This window comes from Semicossyphus pulcher, unplaced genomic scaffold (assembly GCF_022749685.1).
Source record: "Semicossyphus pulcher isolate SPU_LCO1_2020_fin unplaced genomic scaffold, fSemPul1.0.p SCAF_12, whole genome shotgun sequence".
NCBI classification, from domain to species: Eukaryota; Metazoa; Chordata; class Actinopteri; order Labriformes; family Labridae; genus Semicossyphus; species Semicossyphus pulcher.
In genome coordinates, this window is record NW_027211626.1 from 5,488,606 (window position 1) to 5,498,381 (window position 9,776).

The 9,776-nt window shown below is 40.3% G+C and overlaps 1 protein-coding gene across 1 annotated transcript; it reads left to right on the forward strand.

Annotated features, from left to right (window-relative positions):
• Nucleotides 1-289: 289 nt before the first annotated feature.
• bmp5 (bone morphogenetic protein 5) lies at nucleotides 290-9,776 on the forward strand. Its single transcript, XM_069658339.1, has 7 exons — nucleotides 290-770; nucleotides 3,114-3,306; nucleotides 7,494-7,642; nucleotides 8,011-8,208; nucleotides 9,165-9,241; nucleotides 9,370-9,480; nucleotides 9,627-9,776. The coding sequence occupies exons 1-7, from the start codon at nucleotides 290-292 to the stop codon at nucleotides 9,774-9,776; spliced, it is 1,359 nt and encodes a 452-aa protein (XP_069514440.1).

Sequence of the window (9,776 nt, forward strand, 5' to 3'; positions counted from 1 at the left end):
GCTCCATAAATACTTGGTGTGGCAGCAGAGACTTTGGATGGACCCTGGAGGAGGAAAAACTGCCGGAGGAAGCTCGCGCACAAGAGAGGAGCGGCGACTTTTCTGCAAACTGATACCTCATTTGTAGAAGCGCTGGATGGTAAAAAGCCTCCTCTGTTACCACCGTGAGAGTTGTGGTGCTTCTGTCTGATATGGAAAGTTTATGATTCCGTTTTAACAGAGATATAACTTTATTTATTTGGCGCAAAGAGTGCGATGTAGTTCAACTTCAAGAGCCAAATTTGTCAAGATGACAGCGCTTACACCTTTGCTCCGCGCTGTACTCGGACTCACGTGGAGCTGCCTGAGTTTTCTGTCCTGCACAAATTGCGGGTTAAGTGACAACCATGTGCACTCCAGTTTTATTTACAGGAGATTGCGCAATCACGAACGCAGGGAGATCCAGAGAGAGATCCTCTCCATCCTGGGCTTGCCTCACCGTCCGAGGCCCTTCTCTCCCGGGAAGCAGGCGTCCTCCGCGCCGCTCTTCATGCTCGACCTGTACAACGCCATGGCCGTGGAGGAGGAGGAGGGCGCAGGGAAGAGCTTCAGTGCCAAGGCTCAAGGGCACTCCAGGAGGGGTTACTACAGCCCGCAGCATGCCGGGTACTCCCGCGTGCCACAGCCTTATCGCGCGGCCCCTCTGTTAGGCCACAGCCCCGCGCTCACCTCAGCGCACGAGAACAACTTCCTCAATGATGCCGACATGGTGATGAGTTTTGTCAATTTAGGTAAGTGCTATTAAAGTTGTGTTTTTTTTAACCAGGTTTCCTCTTAATATTTAATATTAATTAGAATGCAGGCGATGAGTATACGTTTTATTTAGAGTAGCAGCACTTTACTTTAAAGTTTTATAATTTGTTCTCCAACGTGTGAGACTCTTCTCCTTCATCCCCTTCAGTGTTAGGGCATTGATGTGGCACAATGTAGGTTTTTCCTGGAGATCTGTGTATTCAATAAAAAGCCAAATCATTTATACAATAAGTGCACTTTGTAATAAGAGCAGAAGATTAAGCAGCATCAAAGCCTGCATACATGTATTTCAAGCCTATTTTAATCCCGTTAATATATTCACTGACCTGTGTGTTGTGATGCAGTTAATTCTTTATGTGAAAATAATCTGACATGCATTAAGGTTAAATAATCTGAGCACTGTGGTCTGAATGTGATAAAGTACATTTCCAGATCTCCGTCATTATCCTCCCTCTCATGTCTTCACTTCCTTCGGCCTCGTGTGAAACATTCTGTGCTTAACAGAATTAGGCGTTTTGACCCCATCGCTTTGTGCTGCTTTCTATTAAAAAGGAGCTGATCTGTAGAATGATTGCGTTTGTTCAGTAGCCGCGACCTTTGACCCGGCAGTTCAGAGAAACTTATCAGATGACTGTCTGACCTTGAGTAAATTGGTCTAAATTATTTCCTGTTGTTAGAAGGGGAGAGATGTTGACTTATGTCTGTTTGTATTGAGGTTCTGTCACTAAGAAAAAGCAGCTGATCTATTATCTTTGTACTCGCGTTATTTGGAGCATTTATTCGTCTTTAATGGGAGTTCAAATATTACGCATGCCACATGGAAAGTTACTCAAAAATGAGTCCTAATCGAACGACAAAAGGAAAACAAAAACTGTACACAGTGTAGTTAAAGCAGTGTTGATGTCATTTTCTGAAATATAAAGTAAAACATGTAATAGCTGATTTGTGCAGAGTTGCTCAGACTAATCCCTCACCTTGGCCTGAGCCCATCTGTTTCCACTTACAGCTATAGCGGGGCATGTACACTGTCAGCCTTGAAAGCTCTGCTCTCGTTCTGGGGACTGTCAGTGAAGTGTTCAATGGGGCTCTGTCTTTATTACAGTACGCTCACATACGGCTACTGACCTCAACTGTTTTACAAACGTCTATGTAGCTTTTCATGCAGTTTAATGTGTTTACTGTAACCACTTGAACTTTCAATGTTTAAACAAGAAGGCAGCTATTGAAAATCCATCATGTAAGAGGAGGAACAGCAGTCATCTGTTCATCTTATTAACTAAATATTGATCCTGTTGCGGTCGGACAAACACACTAATAAAGACACTTACATTAGCAATTTAAAAGTTAAATACTGTTTGGTCTCAGTGGAACTTCTGCTTCAGATTACTGCCCGTGGCTAATATAATGGAACACGCTCAGTGGGTAAAAGTCAGAGCTGACCTCTGACCTGTGTGTGCTAAGTAGCCGCAGGCGCTCTAACTTGATAAAATATCAGGGAAGTGCGCTGCATGATATCAGCATGGATGTCAGAGAATCCACTGACCTCAGCCGCATGCCTCGTTTCTGCTACCAGGCAGCCAGGCGACCGGTGGTGACTTTATCAAAGTGTGTTTTGTCATGCACATAATGTTGATTAGGCATTTTGATGCTCTTATCGCATCAACAAACTTTATTTCACCTACAAAAATAGATGCAACCCCTTGAAAAATTAAGGTTTTATTTATTTCCATGCAGCAAAACTTGTATACAATATTTCTTAAAACTAAAGGCCTTAAAAGATATCGTATGTTACTTGCTATATAAGAAATATTAGGTTTAAAAGGTTTTGCATTATGAAAGAGTCTGAGGGCATTGTATGAAACCTGCAGGAGGTCAGTATGAGGTCAGAAATGAGGTCAGAGCAGACGCTGACATGACGCTGAAGAATCCTGTCTGGTCTTTTCTCTCACTTGAGGAGCAGACGAAAGTGTCTTTAATTGAAATCAGCCTGTTTTTCTAAACTGACAGCCCATTCATCATGGCCAGAGAATGCAGTAAGGCACACAGTAGAGGGCCTGTCTGGGAACTGCTACCTGTATTCAGCTGACTGATTTAATGAACTGGAAAGTACTTTTGTTGGTAGTCAAAATGTTTGGACTGGAGCTGGAATGTAAAAGAAGATGTGATAAATTACTTCTTCTGTTCCTTAATGCCGCCATATTTTCTCCTTTGAGAAACACACGCAGCAGTTCAGGAGTTGAGGTCATACTTTTTGATCAATGTGAGCGTGTGCTTCTGCCAGTGAAAATGAAATTCATCATAAAATATATATTTTTTCCCAGTCGAGAAAGATAAAGATTTCTCTCACCAGCGGAGACACTACAAGGAGTTCCGTTTTGATCTGACTCAGATCCCGGACGGCGAGGCGGTGACTGCTGCAGAGTTTCGGATCTACAAGGACCGCAGCCATGCCCGCTACGACAATATCACTCTGAAGGTTTCCATCTATCAAGTCATCAAGGAGTACCAGAACAAGTAGGTACCTTATCCAGAAAAGCAGACATTAAAGGCAGTGTTTGTAACTTTGTAAGATGCACTTTTGAGGCACTTGGACTTTACTAAAGTATTTCCATTTTCTGTAACTTGACACTCTTACTTAAACAATTAAAGACACAAATACTGTAACTTTCACAACCCTTCATTTATCTAAAAGCAAGATTGTGCACACACAACATACCAAAATGTATTATTATTATTATAGATCTAACTACCAACAATATAAATAGTAGGCACATTTTCTTCAGCTAAAACAAACAGGCTGGTTTCATTCCTAAATTTGAGTTCAGTGACAAGAAGAGTGCTTGATACATTTTGCTGCTAACACTCAGTAAAATATTGAGTGCAAGGCTTAAGAGGCAAGCAAGATACTGCTCCTTTTATTGAAGTAGAAGAAGAAGAAAAAACACATCACTTTATTGAGGATTGAAAGTTGCAGATGTTTGACATTTTACAGAAAGTTAATCTGGCCTCATATCTCAGCCAAACAAGTGCAAACTCTAACAAAGGGAACAACATCCATGCTGCTCTCAGTTATGAAAGCAGACAGCAAACATAGTCCTGTGTGCAAATGACTGGAAGTAAAACAGAAATTGCAGTAACATCACAGTAGTAAGGCTCAAACTAAACAAACGTGTTCCCTGCAGTTATCTCATTTCACAGGGAAAAAGCCAAATAGTCCAACAGCTATTGTCTCGCACGGTTGAAACTTTCCACTCACACAGAACAGCCTTCTATCTCCAACTCTGTTCTCCTTCATTCGCACCATGTCTGCCTTACAAATATAGTCCTCGGATAAAGAGAACTCCATTAGCAAGTTGGCCACTTACGGAGCTCGGAAGGTCCATCAGTTATCACTCGTCTTGTGTTGCCTGCCAAGCTGGCCGCGTCCCAGATGAAACCATGAGGGCCCATATTAGGGGGGAGGGGGCTCCCTCGAGGTGCTCCCGCGGTCACTGTTATGCCCACCACCTGCCTGTCTTAACAATATTCCGGAAGTTTAAACCATGACATAGCTGAATACACAAGGGTGTACTTAAAAGTGGGCCCACATTCGCTTGCCAAAAAATGTGTGTGGGTGATTGAAGGGGAGATATGGCCCTCCAGGGCTTTGAAAAGGTCCAAGTCAATGGACTCTGCCATCTTAAAGGGGAAGCCTGCTCAGTTGAAGTTTTCACACACGTCTTCACGGGGAAGAGTGTGTTTTCATTGGTGCTCAGGAAAGAGAACTAATCTTTCCCAAGGTGAGAAGTCTTAGAAACAATATTAGCATATGTGATTTGAAAACAGTCACTCTGCTCAAGGTTTCTCACAAGTTAAAAACAATAATGAATGAATTTCTGAAGAGTGCTACAAGTTTGTAAAGGCCGACATATTCTTTCATGTTTATCTTTAATGTATCACACATATTTGGTTAGACTATATAACCATTGCTGCCAGTTGTTTTCAGTATTTGAGGAAACTTCACTTGTTTATTATAAAGTACGGTGCAGTAATTGTTTAAGTAGAAGACTTAAACAACATTTTCATTGTGGCACAATTACTCCTGCTCTCACCTCTCAATCACTTCCATTCAATACTTTAAAAGTGTTTTTGTTACGGCCAGGAAAGGGTTTCAGGCATGTTAATGATAAACTATTATACTAGTATAAGATAAAACTTGAGAAGCTGGTGTTCAGTGTATTTGCTTTCCTAAAAGCCATCATGCAGTGACACATTTAGGTATAATTTGAATCCTTCCGCGTTTACATCAATGCTTGCTTCCTAGAAGTTGTATTTTTCACTGCCTTACCCGGCACACTGCAACATTTTTTAATTACTTTATTGACACTAACTGTCAATCATGTTAGGGCTTTAGTTTTTAAGATAAGATAAGACAGAACTTTATTAACCCAGAAGGAAATGCCAGGTAGCTCCAAACATACAGAACAAAAGAAAAGAAAACAAAGAAAAACAATCTTACTATAGTCGTCTACAAAAGTTGGCAGGAAGTCATGGTGGCAGTTACAATGACAGTAGTATTGACAGTTAGTAAGAACTTCTATTGCACAAGATTATGAATTTAAAGACAGTGTTTGATAATTGTACACAATAATTAAGAAAAGATTATATTGCTCCTGAACATGGTACTAATAAATACGCCTAAGTATCACACATGATTAAGCATTCTTTGTCCAGAAATCAAGTCTAAGTAGAGACTTTTAAATTGAGAGTCAAACATTGAAATAAACTCGAATGAACTGTCTCGCTGGTGTCCTCCATTTTAATAGCAAACAATATAACAGTTAACTGACAGGTCAAAGGGGCATGCAAGAGGTCAGGCTGATAGGAAGTTTTAAGAGCACCCTCTGTTGATTTACAAGGCAGACTACTTTAAACGGATGTGCTTGTAGCGTTTTTCCCCGAGACGTTTTTAACCGACACAAAGTAATACCTGTCCTCTTGCTCATGAACGAAACAAGATACTAACAAAACAAGGAGGTCTTTAAAAATATTGCTTTATGTTGTACTCGTGTTCAGAACTCTGCAGGGTGCCTTGAAAGTCAGACAACTGACCTGACCTCATTTCCCTTCACTTTATCAGCGTCTCTGTACATCTTGCACGGGTGCCGACCTTTGCTACTGAACATGAATTTCTGATGGAGAATAGTGGCATATGAACATACTTGAGGTACTTCTCTACCTCTATCCATGGTATCCACTCCTTTAACTCCCTCTGAAACAGAACATCCAGTAATGAAAGATGAAGGGGTGGGGTTAACATTTTTCTCCTCTGGCTCTTGGAAAAGTGAATTCTTACCAGAACAAACTAAATTATCACAGGATATTAGCTTAATGCTGAAAATATAAAAAAGGAAGTTCAGCCGTGTGTCACTCATAACGTTTAACCTCATGTTGAATTCCACACAAGGTTGAGATTTATTACACGTGTAATAAACACATGGATGTCTCCAGAACTATTGGGGCCACATGGAAAACGTTGGTTCTCTCTGTCCGGCACCATGTAACCACAAAAACTGAACAGGCGCTGCCTTATCCGATCTGCCACTTGAAAGGACTCCAATGCAAATTGCGAAGCGGGGCTTTTTCAGCTCCGGGTTGATTGATGCCTTATGTCAGACTCATGGTAAAAATACACACAGGCTGATATACATGATTCATAACTCCTGAAAGGTTTTGCCAATCAAATAGCTGAAATCTTGGCACACGTTTTAACACGCGAGTCACAGTTTCTTCAACAATAGCAGCACTGCTTTTTTTTTTACATCTACAGTACAACGTTGGCTTACAAAAATAATTAATTACTTTTACAAAATCAACAGTTTTCAATACTGAGGGCTTTTAAGAGGAGAATGTTTGGTTTCAGAAGGACAAAAATGAAGAAACTTTAAAGGTCACTCCGATTTTGGCTTCTGCAACATCCATCCATTTGTGATCAGTCAGTGATACCTCGTTTATCTGTTCCAGTCCAACTGGTTAAGACCTCATGCATTTAGTCTAAATGCTCTCAAAGAGGCATATGGTTTAATGTTTGTGTTCCAATAAAGTTATGCAGCTTTAAAGTACACAGACAGCTTTGTTAAAGACATTAATGCACTGCAGCACTTTTGTTATCATGTTTAAAATGAAGCAGTAAAGTGACAACACTTGTTTCACCATTCCGACACACAGATACAATCCTGAACACTATACTCACACAGACTACATTTAAATAGCTTTCATAAAATTCTGATTACAATCTTTTCTTTGTTTGTTCAGCCATAGTAGATTACTGTTTACTCGCAACACCTGCAGAGACCAGAAAGGCAGCTGCTTAGCTCCGCCTACCCTCTCTGGCAGACCAACCACTGCTGGCTGATGGAAAACGCGTCACTAATTGGGCGCCGCTTGTGATTTTTTTCCGTGAATGTCGCCACAGACACCCAGTCTGTAATACTGCAAATGCAAAGGCTTTCATCAGTGGGCCATAGGCTCAATCACCATTGTGTCACCTCATTCGGTGATAGATAGAGACTTAACATTTATTTAAATGAAAATCTTCGAGATTATATCTTTAATGTTATTGCAGTTATTGTTTGCATGCATCTTTGGCTGTTTGACTTTGCATCATTTCAACTGCAGTTTATTTACTGCAGATGTTTGTTTGTTCCTTTTCCTACCTTCAGAGATGCAGAGACGTTCCTGCTCGACTCCAAAAAGGTCCAGGCGTCCGATGGGGGCTGGCTCGTGTTTGACATCACGGCCACCAGTAACCACTGGGTGATGAACCCGCAGCAGAACTTGGGCCTGCAGCTCTGTGTGGAGACTGTAGATGGCAAGTGAAGTTCAGTTTTTCTTTCAACCAATTTCACATTTTATTTGTTAAACACGCCTCAGGTTTATTTCAGACTCTTGGAACACAGAAAAGGACAGGAAGTTCATGTTTCTCAAATGTCTGGATTCGATAAAAACTGATATTTTCATTGACTTGAGGAAAAATTGACTTGTATATTTGTATGTTATTGTCATTATTTAGCACCTATAAAATCCCCATAAATTCACAAAAAAGATTAATGGCTTTACCTGGGTTTTTATAAACGTGCTTGACTCCAGAATCACCTTGAAAGCAGCCATAAAATGATAATATATTTCATTTTCTTGAGTTTCATTTTGCAAGTTTTATTTACCTTCTGTTTTTTAAAGGACGAAGTATCAACATAAAATCTGCTGGAATCATCGGAAGGAACGGGCCTCAATCCAAACAGCCGTTCCTGGTAGCTTTCTTCAAGGCCAGCGGGGTGCTGCTTCGCTCCGTCAGAGCCGCTGGAGGGAAGAAGAAGAACCACAATCGCAATAAATCAACTAATCAACAAGAATCACCGAGGGCACCAAAAACTGGAGGTATGATAGACTTTTATGATCTTATTTATCCTAGACTCACCTAATGGCTACATTAGATATAATTTAACCAAATCCTTTTGCCCTGCTATTGATTGTTCCATCAGACTGTCCATCAGTCAGAATAACACCTGCAGCTACATCGTGCCACAGTTACGGGCCAGATGGGCACTGAGTTTAACATCATTTAAAATGTGAATATTCAGATCTAGATGATTCCCAAAGATATCTTAAAAGGCCTCCGTTTTCTGTTTTTAATCATCACAGTTTCAACCTTTAAAAGACAAATATGTGTTTATATGTCTTAAAGTTCTCAGTGCATCTTCCTCAAAGCTCTGCAGAGCGTGAAGCCTTTGATTTCATGACCTTATTAATGCCTTTTCTTTCTTTTTCTTTCTTCAGAACAGAGCTTACATTTTTAGCAATATTGATAAGGTTCTTATATCGTATACGTCCATCAGTATGTTGTTTGTTCGTCTTTACTAATGAACATGGCAGCCTCGATAGGCTACCAGCAGACTTTTAATCTTAACCGTTAAGCCTTAAACCTTAAGAATAGTTAGTTTAGTTAGTTTCTTCAAAGTGTGTGTACTATGAAGTAAAGAAAGTTGGTGGAAATATTATTATTAATTTGCCCAGTGTATAGATTTATAACTCGTAGACACAAATGTGTAGAGAAAAATACCTTTATCTCAAAACTCAAACATTTAATGCAACAACAGTTGGTTTAATGGTAAAACATTTATAGGAAGTATTCCCTGTTTATCAGGGTAATGTAGTTTATAACAGGAGGGTGCTTTTGTGTAATCACCACAGACTGTAGTTATATTTGTTTTTCTAGTGCATTTCTTCAGAAGCTTTATAGCTTTGTTTGCCACTGCTGCACTAACCTTCCAAGATTAAGCAAAGACACAAACATGACTCTCAGTAATGATGAATAAAATGTCCTTTTTTTCCAGATTATAATGTAAGTGAACAGAAACAAGCCTGCAAGAAGCACGAGCTTTACGTCAGCTTTCGAGATTTAGGCTGGCAGGTAAGACAAAGTGAACATTAATGCACACATGGCTTTCACACAGTGAACAATGCATTTTTACTGAGTTTAAAAGGTGACAAAGAAAACTCACCACGTGCCATAAATAAAAGAAGCTGTTTTTTGTTAAGGATTGGATCATTGCACCTGAGGGCTATGCTGCTTTTTACTGCGATGGCGAATGCTCTTTCCCACTCAACGCACACATGAACGCAACAAATCACGCAATTGTGCAAACCCTGGTGAGTATTCTTCAGAGTGCTTTTCACACGTGTGCTGCAATAAAAATGGCGTTATAAACCACCATAATGTTCTTAGCAGTTATATTTCACTTGAAGCTCGCTGCTGTTGCACCTCCTTCAAACCTGCTTTATGCTCTCATTTATAGGTCCATTTAATGTTTCCTGACAATGTGCCAAAGCCGTGCTGTGCCCCAACCAAGCTCAACGCAATATCAGTACTTTACTTCGACGACAGCTCGAACGTCATCCTCAAGAAATACAGAAATATGGTAGTTCGGTCTTGTGGTTGCCATTAG

Bases quoted from the DNA above. Each gene is read 5' to 3' on its own strand.
- bmp5 (XM_069658339.1), top strand. From the start codon at position 290: ATGACAGCGCTTACACCTTTGCTCCGCGCTGTACTCGGACTCACGTGG. The intron at 8,209-9,164 runs GTATGATAGACT...CTTTTTTTCCAG, and splicing joins GAGGGCACCAAAAACTGGAG to ATTATAATGTAAGTGAACAG. The intron at 9,242-9,369 runs GTAAGACAAAGT...TTTTTTGTTAAG, and splicing joins TTCGAGATTTAGGCTGGCAG to GATTGGATCATTGCACCTGA.